General features: G+C 40.2%; 1 protein-coding gene and 1 long non-coding RNA gene across 7 annotated transcripts in view; one reads left to right on the plus strand and one right to left on the minus strand.

Moving 5' to 3' along the window:
* EYA2 (EYA transcriptional coactivator and phosphatase 2) overlaps positions 1-27,137 on the minus strand; it is a 178,787-nt gene that overhangs the window by 11,344 nt on the left and 140,306 nt on the right. For all 6 annotated transcript variants that reach the window (XM_020779433.3, XM_020779435.3, XM_020779434.3 and 3 more), the window contains exons 10-12: positions 23,842-23,931; positions 7,402-7,460; positions 5,562-5,722 (exon numbers count right to left, since the gene is read on the minus strand). In XM_020779433.3, the coding sequence (XP_020635092.3) occupies positions 5,562-5,722; positions 7,402-7,460; positions 23,842-23,931 (310 nt within the window). The remainder of the gene's footprint in view (positions 1-5,561; positions 5,723-7,401; positions 7,461-23,841; positions 23,932-27,137) is intronic.
* On the plus strand, positions 1,084-21,142 carry LOC144588985 (uncharacterized). Its single transcript, XR_013544787.1, has 2 exons — positions 1,084-2,982; positions 20,413-21,142. It is a non-coding gene; the product is annotated as an uncharacterized LOC144588985 (long non-coding RNA).

Genomic DNA, 27,137 nt, shown 5'->3' on the forward strand with positions numbered 1-27,137 from the left:
ATTGAGAGAAGGCAATGTAGAGGATTGCATTGCACAAAGGTCCTTGTAATAAAACAAACAGAAGGATGCTGTGAACTGGTTGATTCTACCCATTTCTTTCAATTCATTTTTTAAACACACGAGCTACTTGCATGTTACCTTGGGGAGCCTCAGAGATTGGAAATGTTGGCTGAAACCCTCTTGCTTTGTGTAGTAAGTTGCACTAGAGCAGGCCTATAGTGGAGGTTTGGTGAATCAATTCCTATTTAAGTTCTATTGATTCAAATGGACTTGCTCTAGCTGTGGCTTTCTACCCTAAAGTAACTCAAAACTAGAGGACACCTGTTAGAATACCAGCACATTAGAAGAACTTGGTGCATATTATTATAAAAATCAAGTAAAATCAAACTCAAAGAAGACTCCTATATGTGCATTTCCTCTTATTTATTTAATGGTCAGAACTATGCTGTGCAAGGTTGATCCTGCGGTAGTTATCTGAGTGCCAAGGTGGAAGTGTTACTGCCAAAGCACTTCTGCCAGTGCCCCATGTAGTTGGATGTGCCAGATGGGCACAAACCTCAGTTCAAAGGTTCATTCTGGTTCATATGTGTGGCAACATGTTCCCTTCACCCACCTTCATGGACAATGACCCACTCACCCAGTTGGAAGGTGTGCCTTTCCTCCTCCTCTTTAGCTGTTCAGCCAGTTTCCAGCAAGAGCACAGGTTTGGTTCTCCTGCCTCCTTGTCTGAGTGGGTGATCAGCTAAAAGGCGGGCAGGGAAGTCTGTGCTCCTGTCACGGAGTGGCCGAACAGTTGAAGAGGAGGAGGAGAGCAAGTGCTAGCTGGTGAGCGAGGGATCCAGCCGGAGGGGGCGGGGAAGGGAACACCTAGAGTGGTCTAGTATGAGCCGCCTAGAGTGGTCTAGTATGACCAGATAGGCGGGATAGAAATAAAATAAATAAATAAATAAATAAACACGTGGCACCACAAGTACGAACTGGCACGAACCTCCAAACTGAGGTTCATGCCCATCTTTACCTGGAACACAAAATGAATTGCACAATGGCAGAATGCAATTTATTGTTCCTGGGATTAATGGCCATCACGTTTATGCCAGCATAACTTTATGTTATGCTGGCATCAACAGGATACTGAGCATTATTTATTTATTATCTTCATTTACCCACAATTGTTTTGCCTGAAGACACCTATACATCACAACACCGTATGAAACAAACAACAATCTAATCACAAAATACATCACATAAAAGATAAAAATGCAAAGAAAAGTTAGGAACAACCTAAGGCCTATCAGACATATTGTCTTATATATACAGTACACAGTGAACACTTGCCACATACAACAGAAGTTTATTAACAACCAAAGGTATGTTGAAAGGCCTTCTATCCACTCCCTCAGGGATGTCTTCTGTCTCAGGAATTCAAGAAGAGAATTCCAAAGGACAGAGGCAAATAATCAACGAATCAATGACTCTCTCTCTCTCTCTCTCTCTCTCCAATATATTTACCTGAAAAACAAGCAAACATCTCAGAACCTTCAGTTTAACTGGAAGAGTTCAGGTTTTTAAATAGCAACTCTGGGAGGAAAATGGTGGTGTTCCTATCTCATATTTTAAAATCTAAGAGAAGCTGCAACCTGAATTGTTGACTTGTTGGAGGTGGGCAAACCCTAGTTTCCTGTGGGTTTCTTTGCTTACCTAAATTGCTTTCCAGCAAAGTAGTGGAGACAGCAAAGAAAATGATACACTTCTCCCTCATTTGCCCTCCCGCCTCGTCGTAGAGTGTCAAGCCACTCAGAAAGGTAACACACACAGGGAAACAAATCACACCACCTCTTGCATGACCTTCTGGAGCAAACTGCAGCATCCCTGACCCCAAGTCTTCTGTGGAACATATGTGCAACTGAGTGCCATGTGCTATTTCAGTCCTATAAAAATTCTGAGCAATCTTTGAGTTCGCCTGGAAAAAGTTGTGCCGATGGAGTTAAAAACTAGCTAAGGAGCAGCTTGGGGTTTAGACGTGTTTTCCCCCCTTTCCAGATACCAAGATCAGCTGTTAATGTTTTATGCAAACCTTTAAAACATGTTCAACAGAAAATGTACAGAACTTAAACAATAACCATTAAAGTTGCAGACTGTTTCCTGCAGATTAGCAACTTCCACAGAGAAGCCAATAGTAGGAGCTGAAGCAAAGGGCAGAATAGGTCCAACCATGATTTCAATTCCCCTGAAAAGCTGTGTGCCAAGTCATAAGTCTCATTAAGCATGAGAACGACATTACTCTGGATAATAAAGGCAGATAACACACAAGTTTTACATAGCTGCAGGGACAACTAGTATTTCTACCTTTCCCCCCTTCCCTTTTCCTTTTCTTTTTTTGCAAGTGTTGTTCTGGTTATACGAGCTTTGATGATGCAATACTGGGCCAGCTTTGCTGTAAAAGATGATAGAATCCAGTATGGGTGAAGATCACCTCTTTAATGAGGTTGTAAATATGAATTTTTCCCCCATGGAAGATTTCCCCCTGATATATGAGCAACACCCCCTTCCAGTCATGCCAGTCCTACCATGAAGCAGAATGAGGAAGCTGGTTAAAGCAGGAGATTTTGGTTGACACAATAGGACAGCAAGTGGCTTGACACTCTGCGAGGAGTGGCTGGCCGTTTACTTTGTCATGATTGTATTTCCACAGGCAGAGTTGGGAAGTGGTGCTCTTGAGATTTCTTGCCTCAATGTGCCAAAATAAATTGGCTGGGTTTCAGCTTGACTGAAGGTGAGGGGTGCCATTTCTATTCTTCCACAGGCAGCATTTTAAAAATCTCCAATATCCTCCCTCACACACAAATCACCTCCAGATATTTTAAATAAAGACCCATGTGTGCATGCACAACAGGGTCACTGTGGCAGACAGTGCCTGATCTGAACTTTGGACTGAACACCCACCCATTCTCTTTCCCTGGCAGCAACATCAAGCATTCCCAGGTAAAGTTTGCCATTACTAACCTCTGCTCTCAGCTTGGGTTCATCCACCTCCCCCTCTGCCTTTTTTTAAAACATAGTACTAGAAGCAGGAAGTTGCAATCCACACACTGTTTAAAATCCCCCGCAAAGCAACGCTAAAACCCAGTGTCTGTCTGTCTGTCTGTCTCTCTTTCTCTCTCTCTCTCTTCCCCCTCTTGACTTCAACTTGTATCCACTTTACTGTCCTTTTCAGTGAGTCTTGCATTTTTGTGATATATTACATGTACGTCAGCCTCAGTTTAGTCGTTTTACTTTCTAGTGGGAATTCAGGCTTGAGTTCATCAATAACCCAATTATTTATCTTTCTGATGGTCTACAACATTGGCAATGCTCCCTTCCAAGATAACATTCTGAATGATTTTTCTTTACCATTGACCTTTCACATCTGCACCTAGTAATTATGTACTGTGGAAATACCACATAATAGGTTATCTTGCTTTGGTTTCCAGTGATACATCCTTCCACCAGCCCCTCTAAATCTCAGTCACCTTCTAATTTATTGGCTGCAGTCTGCTTTTTCATTTTTAATTGAACCAAGGTATAGACTTCATTGCTGACTTCTTCATTTTCAGCATTAACATTGTATAATTCTTCTTTGTCGTTACTTTTTTCTTCCTCTATCAAGAGTCTTTCAAGTCACTTCTGTTTCCACACAACAGTATGGTATTATCTACATATCTGAAATTAAGGTTTATCTTGTCAGTGTTCACTAATCCTTCCCCCGAATCTAATGCAGCTTTTGATATATGTTCTGCATACAGACTAAACAGACATGAAAATAAAATGCAAGCAAGTCTGACACTGTTGTCTATTCAGTTTCTCTGTACAGTGGTGCCCTGCTTGACGACGATAATCCGTTCCAGGAAAATCGCTTTTAAGCAAAATTGTCATCAAGTGGGAAAAAAACCCATTGGAATGCATTGAAAACCGGTCAATGGGCAAATACCTCATCATCCAGCAAAGATTGCCCTATAGATAACCACCGACCAGCTGTTTAAAATTGCTCTCTTCCGAAGCAGGGGTCCAGAAAACAGCCATTTTATGAAGGGAAGCCATTTTGCGGAGCTGGAAAAATTGTCATTTAGCGAACAAACGGTTCGTGAAGCAGGCGAAAAAATCCTATTTGAACCATCATTTCGCGATCGCAATAGCGATCGCAAAAAACTCATTGAAAAGCAATTTTGACGTCATGCAGGGTAAGCTTCAAGCGGGGCACCACTGTATTCAGTTCTAACAGTAGTCTCTTGTCCAGAGTAAAGGTTATGCTTCAAGACAATCAAATATTGTAACACATCAACTACTTGTAGAATGATCCATCACTTTTCATGATCTGCACAGTGAAAACCTTTACTATAAAGTATTATAATAATACTATATTATTGCATTTCAGTATAAGAAAATGTAAAGTAATGCACACTGAGGGAAAAACCAAAAAATCATGTGGTCAGTGTGACTAGACACGGAATGCCATTACGTTCCCACCATGGTGGTACCTATTTATCTACTCGCATTTGCATGCTTTCGAACTGCTAGGTTGGCAGGATCTGGGAGTGACGGGAGCTGTCTCCGTTGTGTGGATTTGATCTTACGACTGCTGGTCTTCTGACCTTGCAGCACAGAGGCTTTTGTGGTTTAACCCAGAGCGCCACCACATCCCTGTCCTTATTATGGAGCAAAAACTGATTCTTTTCTAAAATCCACTGATATCCACTAGCAGCCATTGTATGTTTACAATATAATCACTAGTGCTTCTTTTCTGAATACAGCTTGAAAGTCAGGAATTTCTTGTATATATAGTAAAATACTTTGTGTAAAAAGTGGTGCATCCCTCTGCATGCATGAGGAATTAATGCAATGACCCTGTAGTTATCTTAACATTTGAATGTGCACTGAATGTCTCCGGTCTCTGGAACACAGTTCTATTTTCTGTATTTGTTGACATATTTTCTTTGGGATTTTGATATATTCAGATTCTGTACCTTCAAACAGCTCTATTGATATCAACCCCCCCACTCTGTGTGAAGTCATCTATCTCATCTATTTATTTCTTCTCATTGCTTGAGAATAGTTTTAACTTTTTTTTTTAAATCGCAGGTTCTTTATCAAAAGCTTATTCTTGAAAGAACTTTGGATCCTTGCAATCATTTTCCATCTTCTTCTTCTTTTACCTAGCACAGATAATACAGAATACTCTTCTTGGATTTTATGTAAGAAATTTCTTGTTTCTTGACCAAGTTGCTTGGGCCAAAATATGTCCCCATCTTCCCTGTATAATACATACAAAATAGAGTGAAAAATAATAATGGCCCCTTCCATTTCATTCCAGTGACAAGGCTCTGACAACAGTTCGTTTGTTTTGTACCTTCTCAGCTCATGTGTCAGGAGAACTGGAAATTAACAGACAAAACACTTCCTCTTCTCTGGTACTTCCAACTCTCTAAATTGCAAAGTCTCTGGGCCAGTCTTTGCATCTGCTATGAGGAATAGGGAAACTGACTCATAAGAGGATGACTTTCTTGATGGGTTGGGGACACACTTACCGCCAACGTTATTTTTGTAGGTGTTGTAGAGTTCTTTCACTCGCCGATAGCGGAATGCTAATTTCCTCATCCAGTCAACTCCCCCGTGAACTCCAGAGCCCAGACAAAGATTTGCTCCAGCGGCTGAACTGTGAAAGCCATCTGCTGAGAAATTATATGTGCTGTGGCAAAGGAAGGAGAAGGGGAAAGAGTGAAATTATAACCTATGCTTCCCACTAGGATGGAGAAAGAAAGAAACAGAAAAGGGGGGGGGGAGGAGAGACATATTCCAGACTTTCTGGTCTGTTTAAATATGGCTTGAGGGGAAAAAAACAGGGAAAGTGCTGGTCCCCCATCCCATTTCCCCCTGTAGCTTTGATTTTCTGCTTACATTTTGGCTATGAGCTGATGTACTTCAGCGTCTTGAAAGGAATGAATAAATTGAATCAAATTCTCAACCCATTCCCACATGCTTTAATAATGCTGGTAGAAAGAAATGTATGACAAAAGGCCAGCATTTACCCAGCTCTTCTCCTCTGGAACCCACAATGAATTAGAACAGAAGGAATTCACAGCTCTCTAACTACTGCACATGCAATTCTGAAATGCATTTGGGCAGGGCCTGTCCAACCATGAGCCAGAGTGAGGCAAGCACCTTGGGTGACAGATGCTGGGAGGCAGCAGGGTCAGCCCCTTGGCCATTTTCCTCCCCTGGAGGAGATAACCTGTGTGTATCTGTCAGGTACCTCTTAAACTGGCCAGCTCTCCTCAGGGGCAATGGAGGGAGCTTTCTCATTGCCAGTGTTGAAATCAGGCTTAATTGCCAGCCCAGTCTTGCTTCTGGACAAGGAATGGGGATGGTGCAATCTTACCCTTTGACTCTCGCAAGTACATGTTTCTGTCCAGTCCTGCCTTGGTCAACTTGGATTTTTGTTGCCCCATCAAATAGTTGGTTTCAGTGATAAATATGTCATTGCCCAGTGAGCACGTTAGTCCCTCAGTCAAAGGAATATAGCCTCAAATGTAGGGCCTGATTGCTGCTAAATTTATGTAAACCTGAGGGATTCCTCTCCCTCTAATGTAGTGCAAATTCTAATCCACTTCTGAACTACGTACAGCAGTAGGCCACTGCTGAAAAATAAAATAATGAGCGAACTGCTGAATCCCAATATAGCAGCTCTAATACATAAACGCGGAAAACCAGGTCTTGGAGGAAGCAACATTTCCAAGTAAGAAGAAACAACATTCCTTTTAAAAATGGTAACAAAATGAATTTCCTGAACATTACTTTTATCCTGTATGAGTAATGCCCATTTCATGTTACTTGTCACTGCTTGCCTTCCTTATCTGAGATCACGCACCAGCGTGGAGGGAATATGTTCTGTTTGTAACTGGAAAATAAGACCCTCTCTGTTACTCCAAATTTATTTACCACAGGATAGAAAATGTGGGAGAATGCCAGACACACTTATTGTGGTGTCTAGAACATTGGTACACTCACTCTAGGCATTGCACATTGCCTCCTAATCTTCCTGGGTTCTGATAAAGAAAGTTATAATTAAAGGAACAAAGAAGTCCTTATTTTCCAGTTAAAAGCAGAACAGAAACCTACTTCCTGGCTTTTTAAAAATCTAACAAAGGGTAGTAGCAATTAGTACTTGTAATATGCTATGATAATGAAAGTAACAAGCAACACAACAAGCTACTTTAGAAGATGGAATAACAAGTTTTCTTCCAGCAATAATAATGTATTACTTTTTAAAACTAGTATTTCAAACTCTGAGAAAATCTGTCTAGATCAAAATCTGGATTTGTGATGGAGACCACTTGCACTGGATACTGCAATACAGCAATACCTTACCTTAAATCTTGTCCATTGTCATCTGATGATACATCATCTATGTGTATCTGGTCACAATCCTGAAAAAAAAAATTAACCGAGAAATTATTGCTTATTAAGAGAGAGAGAGGGAGGGAGGGAGAAATTTTGTGCAACAGAAGTCATCCTGCGGAAACATTTTCTGACAACTTTTGGTCAATTATAGTAATTAGATTACAAGCAACATTTCAGATACAACATTCCCAGAACACAAGTACAATACAGTAGTTAAACAGTTAATCATCACAGACAACTTACTTATACAACTTTCTGTTCACCTGAGGGTAAATTATTCCCTATTCATTCAAGGCAGTGTTGAAACATGTAAAGGAACATCACTGTCTTTCACAAGGAAAGGATTATTAGTATCTTCTGGATTTTAACCTGCAAACTTCCTTCTTTAGAACAATTTCATATGAGTCTTCTACCATGCCATCACTGCAAGCTGAATTTCACTGAATCTTACGAGGACTTCAAACAATATAAACTTCCTTTGCTTCCCCACCAACTTCCCCCCCTCCTTCACCACAGGAAATCATTTTAAGGACAAAAAAGATAGAACAGCTGCACAATGCCTTCCTAGCATGAATGTTCTATATGCCAGAGATACATAACAAGCATCTCACAAAAGGCAGGGGTAGCCCAGCTGAGCTTAATAAGAAATCCCAAATCTATTTGGGGTAACATAGAATAATCGAATAATGAAGTTGGAAGGGTCCTATAAGGCCATTAAGCCCAAACCCCTGTTCAATGCAGGAATACAAATCAAAGGATATCTGCCAGGTGGTTGTCTAAATTTCTCTTGAATGCCTCCAGTGTTGGAGTACTCATCACCTCTTGAGGTAACAGGTTCCATTGTTGTACTGCTCTAACAGTTAAGAGTTTTTTTCCCTGATATTCAACCGAAATCTGGCTTCCTGTAACTTGAGCCCACTACTGCAAGTACTGTACTCAAGGATGATTGAGAACAGATCCTGCCCCTTCTCTGTAGGACAGCATTTCAAGTATTTGAAAAATGCTATCTTCTCTCAGTCTTCTTTTCTGAAGGCTAAACATGACCAGTTTTTTCAGTCTTTCCTCACAGGGCTTGGTTTCCAGCTACCTGATCATCCTTGTTACCCTCCTCTGAACTTGTTCCAATTTGTCAGCATCCTTCTTGAAATGTGGTGTCCAGAACTGGACACAGTACTCAAGAGGAGGCCTAGCCAGTGTTGAATAGAGAGGAACTGGTACTTTGTGTGGTTTGGAGACTATACTTCTGTTAATGCAGCCTAAAATAGTATTTGCCTTTTTTTGCAGCTGCATCACACTGTTGGCTCATATTCAGCTTGTGATCTACAATGACTCCAAGATTTTAATCACTTGCAGTTTTGCTGAGGTTGTAACTGTGTGTTTGCTTATTTTTCCCTAGATGCAGTACTTTGCACTTACCCCATTAAATTTCATTCTGTTCCTTTCAGCCCAATGCTCAAGCCTATTCAAATCATTTTGAATTTTGTTTCTGTCTCCCAGGGTATTAGGTATTCCACCCTATTTTGTGTCATCAACACATTTGTTTAGCATATCTTTATGAGACCAATCAAAAAGTTACAAAGGATATGAATTATTTCAAGATCTCTTCAGTTAGGCAAGACATTTTAAAAAGTCAAGTAGGAAAGAAGGATTATAAAAATGACTCAATATAATGAGCCCTGTCTCATCCTGCAGGTACTTTCTCTTTTTACATTTCAGAAAAACGTGCAGCCAATATGACTTTTTAGATTAAGTGTCTCTTCCTTTTCTTCATGCCTCCTTCTTTTGCAACATGGGCTATAGTTTGATCTGAAAGTTCACCGTTCATACTGGATGTGACGCGAGTTGCATTCCAGCCCACAGCCCCCTTCTTTCCTTTTTTCCTCTGATTTTTCCATCCTCGAGCCTCACCTCAGCTGATCCTTTTTTGGTTTGCTGGGAAGCTACTTTCTCATTTAAAGCTTCAGACTAGAGATGGGAGTATTCATAACGACTGCCCACTCACCCTTCTTCTGCTGCCATGGGCTCCGTGCTCCCTTTCTATCACTCTGGAGCTCACAGTCACTAGCCATTCCTGGCAGGAGGTGGGATGACTAGGCTCCCTGCCAGGCTGAAGAGTGGTTAGTCGACCACAAGCTCTGGAGCAATGGAAGAGAGCGCAGAGCCCACAACAGCAGTGGAAAGGAGAGTGGACAGTCATTACAACCACCTGTGCAGGGGTATTCATATTCGTATCTTGTAATTAGATTACAAGCAACATTTCAGATACCACATACGATTACTCCCACCTCTACTTCAGACTACTACATTTCTCAAAAACTTTTCTATAGAAAAATAACTTGGAAAGGTACTTAACAGTCTAAGAGTATAGAACAGCAAAAGTTTGAACAGTAATTTAGCAAAATATATCATAACTCACATATCAGAATGATTCTGTAACAGAGATCATCACCTGCCCCTTCAAAATTGTTACCCTTTCCTCTTACTTTCAAGTAATGTAGGAATTCCCTTGTCTCTGGTTGCATATGGTTTTAAAATATTGACAGGATAAACTGTGACCAGAGATGAAGTAATTCCTACATGTATGTAATCTAATGACAGCCTTCAGCAGACTTCATTAACACAGCATGGACCAAACTCACTTGTTTTTGTACAGTTCACTCAAGAAGATTATATGTTTGAACTGTGTTGATACAAAATCAGAGGAAAACTATCTTATGAAGAAAACTTCCTTTTGCTGTGGTGTATCAGAGGCTGTGAAAGGACAGGAGAAAAGACTGCTACTACAAACCCTATCCATAAATGGATACATAATTACTGGAGAGAAAAAACAACAACCAGACCACCTTACTAGATTACACACTTGGAGTTCAGCCACCATAAAATATGCACTGAAAACCTTATCTTTTCCAGATATTTTATGGCCCACGTGAAGGAGGCCTCAACCTCAGAAACTTTAAAAATGCTGCTTTAATGGTTCCTTTATTTGATCAGACATTCCACATTCCTAAAGAGTCAGGGAACTTCCTTTTGTGACCCTTGCAATGCAAAAGTATACTGCAAAGTACATGTAAATTGGCAAGTTGTTATCTTTCCCCCTCCTTCTCAATTTGACTTGAGATTCAAACAAGCTCCATGTGGGAAAGGATTTTATTAATAAAATTTAATAGCCCCTTTAATGAGCAGAGACCTCAATATTTGGCAGATCGCCTTCTCCCGCCCAGATCTACCCGAATCATAGCCAGCGGGGACGGCTGAGGGAACTGACGCCGAGGGAGGCCTGGAAGAAGAAAACTAGAAACCGGGCCTTCTCGGCGGTGGCCCTTCGGCTGTGGAACACCCTCCCTACTGAAATCCGGCTGGCACCCTCGCTGGGTGTTTTCAAAAGCCAATTAAAAACGTGGCTATTTAAACAGTCCTTCCCCCCAGTCAATTAAGTGATTTTTTTTCTTTTTCTTTTTCTTCTTTCTGAGTTTTGCCATCTTGGAAACATGCTGGTTAGAATTAACTGTAATAATTGTATTATATATGTTCATTTTAATGTGTTTTAACCTACGTAAGCCGCCCCGAGTAGACGTAGTCTAGAGGGGCAGGGTAAAAATCGAATAAATAAATAAATAAATAAATAAATAAATAAATAAATAAACAAACAAACAGACAGACAGACAGACAGACAGACAGACAGACAGACAGACAGACAGACAGACAGACCGACCTGGCAAAATTATACATCAGGCATTTAATGTGACTGCTTGTTTATAAGTTAAAACGGTTATGTGTTTGTATAGAGAAGAGGAGGCATGATCGTGGCCAAAGTCACAGTGGGCAGAGGGGACTTGAATCCTCCCCCCGCCCCATGGAAATAATTTAGCCCACACATACACAGAAAAGGTTAAAACTCGGTGAAAGAACACATGGTTCGTATGCAGAATGTCCCAAGTTCAACCCTGCAGCACCTCCTGATAAAGCTTGACCTAAACTTTGTCTAAATCCATGGAGAGACACACATACTTTTGCCGCTGAATTGTGTACAAGGACCATGCAACAGTTTTTGTTTTTACTGTTATTCACTGTAGACAATACTAAACACGTGAAAAGACTCCAGAGGTAGGGTGGCCTACTTTATAAAGGGCTGTCTTCTATTTCCATACCATCAGAAGACAGTCATCTATTTCAAATAACTATCCACTCAAATTTAAGAGACAAGTGAGAGAAATGGTGTAATGAATTTGCTCAGCCCATGAGAAAGTTAACAAGTGATATATTTACATTGTTTCCAAATTTGTATCTATGTGTAATAATGTGCACATTGCACACATTGCTTTATTCTTGCCAATGCTAAAGACACTGCTAACAAATTTGGGTGATGCGTAAGAGTAAGGGATACATTCCAAAGCTTCTATTGACATCTGGAAAGCTTCCACTGGGCAACTCAGGATCTGAGGGACAGATGGTTAAACTAGATATCAATGTGTATTTCTTCCAATTTACTCACAAAGGGCCAGCCTACCCATTAGTCCAGGGTGAAAAAACTGTTGCCTCAGGCAACAAAGCATTAATGCATCTGAAAAAAGGGCACAATTCTGTGTCACCTTCATTGTGAATGTGATATCATAGCAGTGACTAGAAGAGGGAGCACACCTCTAGCGCCTGGAGAGTTTGTGTTGCATGCACCTTTCACAGGATTTCCTTAGAGATATGTACCTTAGCAATCAGACTTACAGACTGAACCTCTCTTTACCTTCCAGTGACCAATCACAAAGCAGAACACATTAATTGCAAGATACAAACTACAGGAAAATCCTAAGCTATGACAGGTGCTTTTCACCACTTCAAGGAATTGCACTTCAAAAATTGGATAACTATAGTAACTGAGCCTAAACAATTTGGGTAGCGCAGGAAACTAGAAACATGCACCACTATTTCCATTTTTATTGTATGTATTTATTAATCATTTATACAGTAAGCCAACACCTGCAGTTAAAATCCTTCTTAAGGTGGTTTCTAACTACTAATCAAAACATCAAGAATTCAAAGTTTCAAAACAAACGCTAAGAGTAATAATGAGCACCTTAAAACCAACACATCCAGTCTAATTCAGATTAAACCGTTGTGCACTACATTGGGACATTTTAATCCCCCCCCATCACATTTGTTGCAGAATCTACATAGATGTACAGTGCAGGAATTCTATGACATTGCCACGTGGACACTTGTAAACAATGACTCCCATATTTTTGGCTACCTGCCATGCACAGGCCTCCTCTTCAACAAACAGAAAGTGAGTTTTAACACCTATTCATGTTTATTAATAGATGGAGTAATTTCCTATCAGAGTCAAAGTGAAGCACTGAGGCAAAATACAACTTGATAAATATAAAATACCAAAATATGAATCTCCTACACCGTTTTTTTCAGTAAGCCATGACACAGCAAGGTAGCAATGATATTTCACAGAAGTTGATTCCCATCTGAGTCACACAGAAAAATCTTCGACTGACATGGGGTGAGATTAATTGAGAATAGGAAATGTCTTACAATATAAGACATTAAATTGAATTTATTTATTACCGTTGGGTGACCAGCTCATAAAATATATTCATGGCTAAAATATACAAAATGCAGTTTAAAAATATACAACCAATGCATAAAACATACTATGTGGCTAAAATATACAGTTTAAAAATGTACAATCCGTTCATAAAACATATTATATGGCTAAAATATACAAAATACAATTAAAAAAGTGTACAGCCAGTTCATAAAACATATTATGTGGTTAAAATATACAAAATGTAGTTTAAAAGGTGTACAACAAATAATTAATTGTGTACTGGTTGCAAAACATGGGAAGAATCAAATACAGCATTTTAATAGCTATCCTTTGAACCATTGACTCATCTAGGGCAAACTGGTTTGGACAGGTTCTTTGGATTATAGGGAGTCCTTCCTACGTATTTGTAAAGATCTGTAAATATTTCCTCTCTTCGGTTGGGACCACAACATTTCTCTACGCTCAACAATAAACCGTTCATTCATTTAGTCGTTTAGTCGTGTCCGACTCTTCGTGACCCCATGGACCAGAGCACGCCAGGCCCTTCTATCTTCCACTGCCTCCCGGAGTTGTGTCAAATTCATGTTGGTTGCTTTGCAGACACTGTCCAGCCATCTCATCCTCGGTCGTCCCCTTCTCTTGCCGTCACACTTTCCTAACATCAAGGTTTTTTCCAAGGAGTCTTCTCTTCTCATGAGATGGCCAAAGTACTGGAGCCTCAGCTTCAGGATCTGTCCTTCCAGTGAGCACTCAGGGTTGATCTCCTGCAGAATTGATAGGTTTGTTCTCCTTGCAGTCCAGGGGACTCTCAAGAGCCTCCTCCAGCATCACAATTCAAAGGCATCAATTCTTCGGCGGTCTGCTTTCTTTATGGTCCAGCTCTCACTTCCATACATCACGACAGGAAAAACCATAGCTTTGACTATTCAGACTTTTGTTGGCAAGGTGATGTCTCTGCTTTTTAAGATGCTGTCAAGATTTGTCATCGCTTTCCTCCCAAGAAGCAGGCGTCTTCTAATTTCGTGGCTGCTGTCTCCATCTGCAGTGATCATGGAGCCCAGGAAAATAAAATTTGTCACTGCCTCCATATCTTCCCCTTCTATTTCCCAGGAGGTGATGGGACCAGTGGCCATGATCTTAGTTTTTTTGATGTTGAGTTTCAGACCATTTTCTGCACTCTCCTCTTTCACTCTCATTACAAGGTTCTTTAATTCCTCCTCACTTTCTGCCATCAGAGTGGTATCATCTGCATATCGGAGGTTGTTGATATTTCTTCCGGCAATCTTAATTCCGGCTTGGGATTCCTCCAGTCCAGCCTTCCGCATGATGTATTCTGCATATAAGTTAAATAAGCTGGGGGACAATATACAGCCTTGTCATACTCCTTTCCCAATTTTGAACCAATCAGTTGTTTCATATCCAGTTCTAACTGTTGCTTCCTGTCCCACATATAGGTTTCTCAGGAGATGGATAAGGTGGTCAGGCACTCTCATTTCTTTAAGGACTTGCCATAGTTTGCTGTGGTCCACACAGTCAAAGGCTTTTGCATAGTCAATGAAGCAGAAGTAGATATTTTTCTGGAACTCTCTGGCTTTTTCCATAATCCGGCGCAGGTTAGCAATTTGGTCTCTAGTTCCTCTGCCTCTTCGGAATCCAGCTTGTACTTCTGGGAGTTCTCGGTCCACATACTGCTGAAGCCTACCTTGGAGGATTTTGAGCATAACCTTGCTAGCGTGTGAAATGAGTGCAATTGTGCGGTAGTTGGAGCATTCTTTGGCACTGCCTTTCTTTGGGATTGGGATGTAGACTGATCTTTTCCAATCCTCTGGCCACTGTTGGGTTTTCCAAACTTGCTGGCATATTGTATGTAGCACCTTAACAGCATCATCTTTCAAGATTTTAAATAGTTCAACTGGAATGACATCACCTCCACTGGCCTTGTTGTTAGCCAGGCTTTCTAAGGCCCACTTGACTTCACTCTCCAGGATGTCTGGCTCAAGGTCAGCAACTACATTGTCTGGGTTGACAATAAACCACCCTCATGCTAAAACTAGTCAACCTGTGAACTCAGGAGACTCTAAGGGAGCACTGTGCCATTGCTGCTGCACAAAATTTTGCTCCAGAGCATGTAATAAGGGAGTCTTGATCAGAAAGAAGTAGCTCGATGTAAAATTCATCAGGTCTCCCTGGATATCTGAGAATGACTGGGCTCAGGTGGTTGGTGCATAGATCTCTATAGAAAAGACCGTACAGTAAGATATGACCTACACTTTCCACTTGGCCATCATTACACGGACACAGTCAATCCGAGATAGGTATATGTTGAAATCTTCCCTCCATGAGTTTAGAGGGTAAAACATTAAGTCTCACTAATGTGAAAGCTCTTCTGGTCTTTGTTGTCATTGTGCTAGTCAAATTTGAAAATATTGTAAAGGCATTATTAGTGACAACACTGTATTTGCCTGACTGGCTCATATGCTCTTGAAGTTCTATGTCCCAGATTCTTTGTTTGAGTGCTGCTTTAGCGCCGACATGCCCCATCGCCAAAAGAACATTGGTGGAAAAGCCCATTTGCCTTATTTCTTTTTTAAGTTGTAGTTTCCATTCTGATTGAAAGGAGTCAAAAAGTGACATCTGTGCCAAGCCTTCTGAAGAGAAGAGAAGCTTTAGCCAGTAATTAAACATGTGGACTTTGGTGTGTGCTCTTATGGCGATTAGGCCAGTCTCCAAATGAAGGGCTACATTAGGTGTACGGGGGGTGGGGGTACAGACAGAATAGATCTCAAAAATTTGGTTTGAACTACCTCAAGAAGATGTAGGTCAGATAAAGCAAACAACTGGCACCCGTAGAGCATTTGAGCAACAACTTTAGCCTTGAAAACCTGAATGGCTGAGGGGATATGGTGACCCCCTTTGGCGTGAAGAAATCTTGTTAATGCCACTGCACTTTTATGAGCATTCAGTGCTGCATGCTTTATGTGGGGGCCCCAGGAACCCGAGGCATGAAAGATTATGCTCAAATATTTGTAGCTGGAAACCTGCTTTATGGGATGACCATTGACAGCCCAATTGTGCTTTACTCTTCTTCTACTGACCATGATAACTTTGGTCTTCTGGTAATTAATTACTAACTGCTCTCGATTACAGTAGGAAGAAAGCCCCCTCAAGAGTCTTCTCAGTCCCACACATCTTAATGAGAGTAGTTCAGCTTGGGGGGATGAAATTCAGGCTTAGATAAATCTTCAACTATGTTATTAATATAGACGTTAAACAAAGTGGGAGCCAGTATACAACTCTGTTTGACCCCATTGAAAACTGGGATTGGATTGCATAGAAGTCTAGCTGGATTACGGAGGATTCTCAGGTGGGTATTTTCATACAGTTGTTTCATTAGCAGAAGCAGTCATCTGTCTATGTTTGTAGATTGAAATTTGGCCCAAAGTTTATTTCTTGGGATAAAATCGAAGGCGGACTTAATATCAGTAAAGGCTGCATACAAGGCGCCTCCTTGGGCGGAGGAGTATTTATGAGCTAGATGTTGTAGGATAAAGCCCTGATCCAAGGTAGACTTTCCTGGCCTAAATCCTGCCTGCACATCAGTCAATATATTTTCTGCTTGAAGCCAGTCCAAAAGCCTCCCCAGTAGATATCTTGCATACAACTTACTGATTGTACTAAGTAGGCTTATTGGACGGTAATTAGCAGGGTCTCCTCTATTACCTCATTTAAATATTGGGACTATAATGGCTAATCCCCAGTCCTCCAGAATACACACTGTATAATTAATCCAGGAAAATAGGGAGGCCAGGACGGCCTTCAACAAGTCTTCGGGGATATATTCAGCACCAAGGGCTTTAACCGATTTTGTTTGGAAAATTAAGGAGGAGATTTCACCTGGGGATACTGAGGGCCAATTTGGTAAATTTTCGTAAGATGTAAATGAATCAGAAGGACTCTCAGGATGGATAGAATAAAAGCTCTGAAAATACCATTCTCAGACCATGGGGAGGATGCAGCAGTCAGGTCTGGGAGAGTATTCCCGCGTACCCCCTGCCACAATCCTCCAGAAGGAGGCTGGGTCCTTAAGTTCAGATGCTAATATCAGTCGTTCCCATCTCTCTCTCTGAGCCTGATGCTTTTTCCTCCCGTATGTTTCATTATTTTATCACTATTTATTTTCATTCCAGAGTTTTCGGATTCTAAATTTCCACATAGGATGTACTTGATTTTTCACAAAGACACTTGTAATTTGTATGCACTGTTTCAGATCATACCCTCTGGAGCCACCCAAAATGAGATTACTCCATCTTCCATATGACACCCATTCAAATATTTGAAAATGGCCATCATATCACTTGTTAGCCTTCTCTTTTCCAGGCTTATCAAACTCAGCTGTTCCTTATAGGGCTTGATTGTGATACAGTGGACCCTCTACTTAAGGAATTAATCCATATTGGAATGGTGGCTGCAAGTCGAAAAGTCTGTAAGTCGAATCTCCATTGACCTACAATGCATTGAAAACCGATTAATCCCATAACCAGTGGTTTTTATTCTATTTTTATTCCATTTTGGTTTTTTTCTGGTCTGTAAGTCGATTCTCTGGCTGCAAGTTGAATCTAAATTTTGCAGCCAGAGAAGTCTGCAACTCGAAAAGTCTGTAAGTCGAGCCGTCCACTGTACTATTATACTGTACACTTCTGTTGATACAAGCAGAGAACTGCAATAGCTTTTTGGCCACCATTACAGCCCACTCTTTTTGCTGTTGCATCAACTACTACTATTACGACGACTAATAATAAGACCAGAATGGCCTAGGTAGCATCCTGGAACCTCTGAGCTTTGATCCCAAGTAACATGATATTGAAACTAAAGGCCTGCTTGGAGGTTCTGGTTTAAGAAACGTCCTCTGCCAACTTACACTGTATGTAATTGGGATGTATACAACAGGAAGACTGTATGTGCTTGCAAGTGACATCTATTTAAACTTCCTTCAACCTAACTGTTTAAGAACAGGAAAAACCACCATGTTAGAAACACATTTTGCTTTAGAATACCGACGTGTATGAGCAGACAGGCCTTTGCTGCAGGCAAATCTGATATGCTTGTAATTACAAACTGACTGTTGTATCTCTGGTTCTTTCCTTCCTCTGTCACGTTCGGACTGCATTTTAAGTTAGGGCTGACTCTACAAACACGGTCTGAAAAAACAGAATTGGAAGCACATTTCTGCTGGCAACTTCACATGCCTTAACAAAATGATAAAAACATTTACAACTGTGCATGTGAATTGTGAAAGCTATGCTGGAATAATATTGTGGCAGCCCATTCAACTTCAATTGCACTGTGCAGTGAAATTATGTCAGGGGAAAGGCATTTGTGGAGGGATCTGCTTTTCTCATTTGTGAATGAATTGTTCTGAATGCTAAAGTTTGCGATCAACAGTAGCGATCACATTTCTGACTTAATAAAATACCATGACACTTAGTGAGACACTACCTCATAGCCCACCACCGACTGACGCTATCGTGTTACTGGGTAAAACACAGCAAAGCTGGACAAGGCAAGAATGTAAGACCATATTTTACTACAATTCTTGGTTACCAGACTAATTTTTCATTCTTGCAGATTCTACTTTTGAGACTTCAGTGAGCAAGTAAGGATGTGAACATCTGGGTGGCTGAGTATAAGTCTCCAAGTTTTGCTTGAATAAAGTTTGGCAATGAGGATATTTCTCAGCCCAGGTTTCCACATCTGTTGGCTTTAACTGATATGCTGAGATCTCACAAGACTCTGTCGTTAATGTATTTCATACAGGTCATTTGGGTAATTAAAATAAACCACAAGCACCACTTGCAGTCTCAAAGTGCATTTGCTATGGTGCTGTAATGTTTAGGTCACTTCTCCCCAGTGATCATATATGGACTAATGTAAATAAGCTAACAGGAGACAGCATTCACTCAGAAAAATTCTGGAGTTTGTTGCTCTAGAAGTAAGAGACTTCTAAGTCCATTGCTGTCAAAAATGAAAATGACTTCATGTTATGCCAGTTAAAGACTTTGCTAAAATATGACACAGTGTATTCTCAATGCTAAGGCTTCTTTTGTATCAGGGACAGATACAAAATTGTCACTCGTCTACATGTGCATACACGACTGTGTATATGATAATTCATTTAAATTAGTTTGCAAAGTCTCTTTCTAGCTCTGACTATAAATTGCCCATTCAAATATATTCCTTCCTTCCTTCCTTCCTTGCTTCCTTGCTTGCTTGCTTGCTTGCTTGCTTGCTTGATCGATCTCAATTTTAGGTAGTAGGGTCTTTTCTTAAAACCCCACATATCACATTTTGAACATTAGTAGATGGTATCTATCTCTTTGGAGTTACAGCTGAAAATCTGAAATACTACTCTAAAATGGAGCACATCTGTTCTTAATTGTATTCCTAATAAGACAAGCTAATTTTAAATGCAGAATGTCCAGTTGATATAATCACATAAGAATGCATGTTTAAAAGTGCAAATACATTTAAATAATTTTACAGGCGCAAAGAACACCAAAACGTCCAAGGACATATTCAGGGTAACATCATACTTTGCAGAAGAACCCTCTATGGGGATGAAACGAAAGCAGATGTTGCAATATACCTGCGTCTATGAGAGAACCCACATTCTTATCCTGCTCAGGGTCCTCCCTCTCTACACTCTCGCAACCTCTTCTTACGTACCTACCAAGCTGCAGGTGAACTTGCTAGATGGATTCTGTTTTGGATCACTGTCCAAATATGTTATTCAGCCTTGCTCACCTCATCATACACCACTTGATGGTGCTACAGCATGTCACAAGCTTGGCAGATAAAGTACTGTAAATCAATCTTTCTGCTGCTTTCTCTTTTTAGTCTTTTCCCTACATCTTGTTATTTTGATTAAAATACTCCTTCCCTATGTATTTCTCCTTGTAAGGAAAAATATATATATTTTCCCTGAGGTAGAGGGAAGCATCTGAGAGGGAATCAAATCAATCAGAGGGAATCTGTGGAGAAGGGCCACAGTCCAGGTGTAGAGCACACATTTACACTAGATCCTTGGCATCACCAGGTAGGGCTGTGAAAAGGATTCCAGGGTCAAAATCTTGAAATGTCAGAGCCAGTCTATGACAACATTACTGGGTCAGATACACCAATGGACTGACTCAGTATATAGGGCAGCTGCCTCTACTCATATGCTCAATAAAATGGCTGTTGGAGAAATGCTGGAACTTTGTTTTCAGTGCTCCTCTAAATTTTCATCCTTCCATGTTTCACATTTTTTAAATATGCTGTTCATGTCATGGCGTCACAAAAAGGAAGCAAATGGTTAACTGCTCAGTTTAGTCTTGTATTTTTTACTGCTACGGATACAAAGAAATGTCTCATATTATCTTCTGCTTCAGGTGCTAAAGTAATAAGGCTGGCTTTGGATGCTACACACCTCAAACTGTGTATGGTTATCATTTACTGTTCCACTTCAATTTGTGAAAAGCCTTAGGCTAGCCTTGCGCCTGCAGTATGTCTATTAAGGAAAAACAGGTGACAAAAGGTAAATAAAAGTGTATTTTTCTAATAATAAAATCTAGTGCTTGCTCTCAAAATGCAAGTTCTTTCAATTTAGAAAGAAAAAGAATGTGATTATGTTTTTGTATGACATATAACTAGACATTTCCAATTAATTAAACTTGATTTTTTTTGTTAAAATAATCTGTTTAGCTGTAATGTGAACACATAGATGGCATATTTTACCTACGTTTCCATCAGTGATATTTGTTGTTAAATGTCCTCATAGACGACCAATTAATATATAGCTTTTGTATTTCTACTGCCTCTTCAATGTTTTGGCAATTACAAGAGGCTAGAAGATGCTTTGAAGAGGTGGGACATTCCAGGGTGTAGAATATGAGCTATAAATTAAAACCACTCCTGGTCTGAATGTCTGACCAACCATGAACTCAGGGCCAAAACTGTGTGAGGTGTGAATATTTTTGAACTGCAAATAGCAGCTGAAGAGGAGAGGTTTAATCAGGACTGGGACCAAATTGCATAGGAAAGAAAACCTCTCTCCTCTATTTTTGGAAACAGCTATTTGGCATTTGATAGAAACATTCATCAACACCCATCTCTTCTCCCTCACCTCATGCCAGTAGCACACTTGGAAGCGCTTCTCAAGAAAACCTTCTTTCCCATTCACCTCAACCCCAGCTAAGGTATATAGATAGACACATATACATGGAATGGAAAAACAATGCTTGCCCTCCTAAGCTCTTAAAGAACTTCCTTTGTGGAAGGTGTGTGTTGACTTTCCTTCTGAAACATTTTGATGCTATGGCAATGGATGTCATTAAAACCCAGTAATGGTGATCTCTTTTTGTTTTGAAACCAGGTTGTCCTCCAGCACAGCACTGCTATGGTCGTGTTAAACTTCATCTGGTAAAAGAAATCCTTCCAGAACTTGGAAGACTTAAGAGGAAAAAGATGAGTCAGTCCCTGTCCTTGTCTTAGGTCCGCTTTACTTACTTACTTACTTACTTACTTACTTACTTACTTACTTACTTACTTACTTACTTACTTACTTACTTACTTACTTACTTACTTACTTACTTACTTACTTACTTACTTACTTACTTACTTACTTACTTACTTACTTATTTCGAGGATTCTACTATTGGAAACAGACAGTGTCCTGATTACTGTATTGGTGGGGAGAGGTTGGACTATATGACCGTTTATGTTCTCTACAACTCTATGTTTTTATTATTCTGTACATACCAGAAACACCTGTGCAAACCTCATATATGTATTCTTAACTTTGCCTGTATACCATCTTTGATACAACTGAGATTCTGCCCTTTTAAAAACATGCCCTAAACCAGCGATGGCGAACCTACGGCACGTGTGCCACAGCTGGCACGCAGAGCCCTCTCTGTTGGGCATGCGAGCCGCAAGTCGGCATCGAGAAATACTTACCTGTCCTCCAATCCTGGATTAGCGGAGGGGTGCAATGGCGGCCATTAATGGTCTAGTCCAATGGGGGATTGGAGGACTGGTAAGTATCTCTCTGTTAATATAGCCCTAGGGGGAAAAAAACCCAAGCACTTAACCCTTGCAGTGCATGAGCAGTTGTGTTTTTTTCTAAACTAAAACCTCAGTATTCAGGTTTAATTGCAGTGTTGGCACTCTGAAATAAATAAGTTGGTTTTGTGTTGCAGTTTGGGCACTTGGGCTCAAAAAAGGTTTGCCATCACTGCCAATTTACAGTACATATACTCATCAATACATTAAGACACTCTGCCAAAGAAATGGACAAGTGACATAAGATTTTGCACTTCCATATGAGACTGTAAAGATCAGGTGTAACAGACTTTTCCTTCTTTGCCGAGTCATCTGAGGCAGCTCTCTTTTGCGCAGGCTTTGACTCAGACTTCATTCTTAGTGACTCCTTTTGTAGGAAATGAACTATGGGCAACTGCTTTGATTTAAAGCACCTCCTCTTAAAGTATATTCAACAGCCAGCATGGATTGGCCAGGCCTGCCATGAGCCAGTGGCTGCTTCATAGTCAGCAAAGTGTTCCAGGTTGGCATGGGGGACTATCAGAATTGTTTCTATTTCTAAAGGTTCCTGGCTTTTATTTTCATGGCCAAGAACTTGGGCATGGATGGGCTATCATACAAGTGGTTTTCATTGTCTGCCACTCTTCGTTCAATGCCTAGCCATTTGTTCATGCAATCAAATGGTCATGCAATAGAAATCTAGAAAAATAGCTGACACTGTATATACAATTATTCTTCCATAATCACATAACTCAACAGTGCTCCCATATTTCACCAGTGCTCCAATGAGCACTCTTCCACCCAATTTTATCTTTACAATAACCCAGTGAGAAATAACCAGTGAATTTATTGGCTTAGTCGGACTTGACCCTAAACCGTTCAAGTGTCACAACATTCTAAGCACTTACATCACAATGACACTCAGTTGAGCCCTCAGAGTTTCTTACACTCTTCTCCTGTCAGAACTAATCTCTGATGGATGTGACCAATGGTTTAATTATGCATGGATGCCAGAGCCCCTTCATCTGTTGGAACCCAATTTACAAGGGCTCAAAGCTAATTTGTCTCTCTAGCTATTTATCATATTTAAAGAAGTTTATTTAAAAATAAACACAGAGAAAAAATTAGGTTTGAATCAATATATATTTGGAAGACAAGGGACGTGGTGGCATTGTGGGATAAATCGCAGAAGCCTCTGCTGCAGGGTCAGAAGACCAGCATTGTAAGATCGAATCCACGTGATGGAGTGAGCTCCCGTTGCTTTGTCCCAGCTCCCGCCAAACTAGTAGTTCAAAAGCATGTAAATGCGAGTAGATAAATAGGTACCATGCTGGCCACGTGACAACGGAAACTGTCTTCAGATCAGCGCTGGCTCTTCAACTTGAAAAATGGGATGAGCACCACCCCCTAGAGTCGGACATGACTGGACTAAAAATGTCAAGGGGAACCTTTACCATTTACTATATTTGGAAGACAGCTTGAACTTACATAAAATATTTTTAAAGAAAGAAAGAAAAGAGTGAATCCCAGAAAGCATGAGAGGTAGTTTCATCATGAAATTTAGCAAAAATGCCATGACTATGCTTACCATCATGCTCACTTCATAAGCAGGCATTTACAAAATAAAGACATGCAAGATAGTTTTCGTTATTTTCTGATCATCACTTTGGTCATTAACAAAGCACTGAAAAGCATGTGCCTTCAAAAGGAATACAGTTCTGGTAGGTAAAATGTCCAGAAAGTATATGAAGTAAAATGAATAAAGAAATAACACCTACCTCCAAGTCATTGAAGAACAGATGTGTATCTGCAAGGTTGAAGATCATTTCTTCCATCATAAGTCCTATTCGCACAGATGTAGTAGTGTCCTGTTAGAAAAGATGGCATCAGCCATTTTAATGTTGCTCCGTTCACAATTTGTGGTTCAAAAGCTACTTCATTTCTTAGTCACTCACAGACCTAATCTAGGCAAACAATTTAGCTGGTGTGATAGCTGCCTGCAACAGATTCTGATGATTCTGAGTGGAGATCTTCTCAAGTGGTAAGGCTTCCCCAGATTTTGGCAAGTTTCTCATTTAAATTCACCCATATTCCCAAGTTATCTTGAGCTACTAAGTCATATCATGATATATAACACAGAACTAGGTAGACCTGAGTCATTAAACTCCGTAAAGTTAAAATTCAGAGCATCACGTTTGATCTTATTTTCATAGGACATGTCAAAAATTAGGCAGTACCACTACCTGTTTATCTTGATCCACAATTTACATTTAAAAAAAAGATGAAGAGCTTGGGACACAGATCTCTCTAGGACACGGATTGACAATCTACAGGGATCTGGGAGTTTGTACGTGACCATTCTTGGACCTTGTGGGTGAGCTACATTCACTCCTTGTGGCCATACACAACTTAACATCATGCTCCCTTGCCTCTGTTTGTAAGACACTTTTGGTGGCTTTTGCAATTATCTTCAAAATGTCGGAAGAGAAAAAACTCTGCTACCCACAATATCCAAGGCTTTGCACTCTGCAAACCCAAGCTTTTGAATGAATAGATCTTGTTTTTTTTTTATTTTAATCCTTTACCACTTTAATGTGTTTCCAACCCAAACTTCCTGCTGCAGATCAATATGTTTGAAAAACCCTGAAACTCCATGCCATCAGGCTTAAGTGAAAAGACACAACGTAAGAAGAACATAATAGCTGGGAGAAGGGAAAACAGTGGAACTGAGGCATCAGACTCTAATGTTACAAAATTCTTACTTTCAATATCATTTAATTCTTATATTTTTAAAATACATTCTAGTTTAGTTCTCAGTTGGATTCCTGTACCTTGGGTTCAGTCACACATTTCTCACCTAGACCATTTGCTATCCAATTTCAACTCAAGTTGCTTCCCATACTTTACCATGATCATTTTTTTCTTTTCCTGTTAAAAATGTTAAGGTATTCCCAGTGATCAGTTGAGAACTGGGTTTGTGGCACACTGAAATATGGGCAACACAGAGGTCCAGAAAAGAACTAGGAGGTGAATTAAGAAGTTTAGGGAGTTTCTTATTACACTTTAGCCATCTTATTTATAAACCTCTCACTACAGTCATGAAGGCTGGTCACTTTTCCTTTTCTTTCTTTTTTCTTTTTGGGTACAAGAAAATCTGGAGCTTTAAATTTAAATTAAAAGAATTTAGCATCAGGGCAAACCTAGGAAGCAAACTATACACTCTTCAACAGACAAAGTGAAAATAACTCACTAGAAAGGCTCCTCTATTAAATTTAAAACTTTGTATCATTACATCTATTGTTAGTTCAACCTTTTAAGCTTTATTTTCACTAGCTTCATACTGGACCTGCACTGGGGAGCTTTTTATTTTAATTTCCTTTTGCTTTTCCAGGTACTCTTCTGGTCCCAAAACACCACTCTTTATAATTTATTATATCACCACAGGCACTTCTATCAAAATGCTCTTGTAAATTAGTTTTAAGCTGTCTCTATTGAATTTAGTTTGATTTTGTTTCACAACTTTTTGCAGTCTGAAGAAATATATTTACCTGGGAATTTTGCTATATCAAGTATAAGAGAGAGGATGATGTTCTCTCATTTATAATTAAAAGCTTAAATTAAACCTCAACATTTCATGCCAATCAAAACTCTTCACCTAGGAAAAGAACAGGAAGAACAGTGTGCATGTATGTATGTCTATATTTATCCAGAGAAACAGTGTAATGTACTAGAAAATGACTCAAATTCAGTAATTGTTGTCATGTGCTGTTAAGTCAGAACTGACTTAGAGGGACCATAATAGGGACTTCAAGGTAAGTGAGATGCTTAAGGAGTGGTTTTACCAGTTCCAAACCCCCAGTGAGTTCCCATGGCTGAAAGGAGATTTGAACCCAGGCCCCTTGAGTACTAGCTCATCACTCTATCTACTATACCAAAATGGATATGACTCAGTAGCCCTGGGTTCATATCTCCATTGGGCCATAGAAGCTCACTGGCAGATGACACTGGTAAAAAACACTCTTTAACTATCTCACATACCTTGGAAATCCTACTACAGTACAGTTGTTGTAAGTTGGAATCAACTTGATGACATGTGATATGCACACGGGCTTGTCTAGAAACCCATCACTCTCAAGGATCTACCAAAGCACTGGATGGCTAAGCTTCCATGTTTGGTGCCTTCCTGCCGATGGTACCATATCTAGGGCATTTTGCTACAACTGAGGGCCAAACTAGTTATGACACTGATGCCTAAAACTAGATGCAGTTGAAGCATTTACATTTTTTTCCACCTCTCTAACAGCTACTAGCAATGTTTTGTTTCTTTCCCAACTTCCAGTGGCAGCCAGTGATGTGAAGCAGGGGCTGCATACCTGTGAATATAATTATAATTATGTTAGAGGACAGTAGGTTCAAGTAGGTGCTACAGTGGCAGAAATAAACTCATAGCTGCTCTTTTTATGTATACAATGTGGGCATTTCACGCTATATGCATAAGGATGGAACAAGTTTATGTTTGAATAGAGGGCTGTTTAAATAGCCAAAGAAGAGGAGGCCCAGAGAGCGCTTCGACTGGTGAGTGGGTCATTGTTCGGGGAGGCGGGGGAGGGAACCCACAGCACATGTGGTGCCGCACATACAAACTGGCACGGACCTCCGAATTGAGGTTTGTGTCCATCACTAGTATCTATAGACGAGGGAAGAGGGAACACGTCTTCATGCATTTTTATTTTCCCCACTCAATTGGAATTTCAAACTTTTTGTATCAAGGGAGCTTTTTCTACATTGACTTATTTACTGAGGGACAGCTTTTCTTGCACATCCATCATAAAACCCTTAGGATTATAGAAAATCTATTGACATATATTCTGCAGTATACGCCTCCAAGTGCATTAGGTTGGCAGTCATGAGAAACAGGATGCTGTACTTAATGGGCTACTGTCCCAATCCAGTATCGTTCTTATGCCATTATATGTTCCAAGCTCCTCTAAAACCAAGGTGTGTTTCAGAATAACATCAAGCATGCCCCTAAGAACAGTTCTCACAAGTTTGGTCTAGTGATCTGACTTAGACC

Source organism: Pogona vitticeps, chromosome 4, assembly GCF_051106095.1.
Source record: "Pogona vitticeps strain Pit_001003342236 chromosome 4, PviZW2.1, whole genome shotgun sequence".
NCBI lineage: Eukaryota > Metazoa > Chordata > Lepidosauria > Squamata > Agamidae > Pogona > Pogona vitticeps.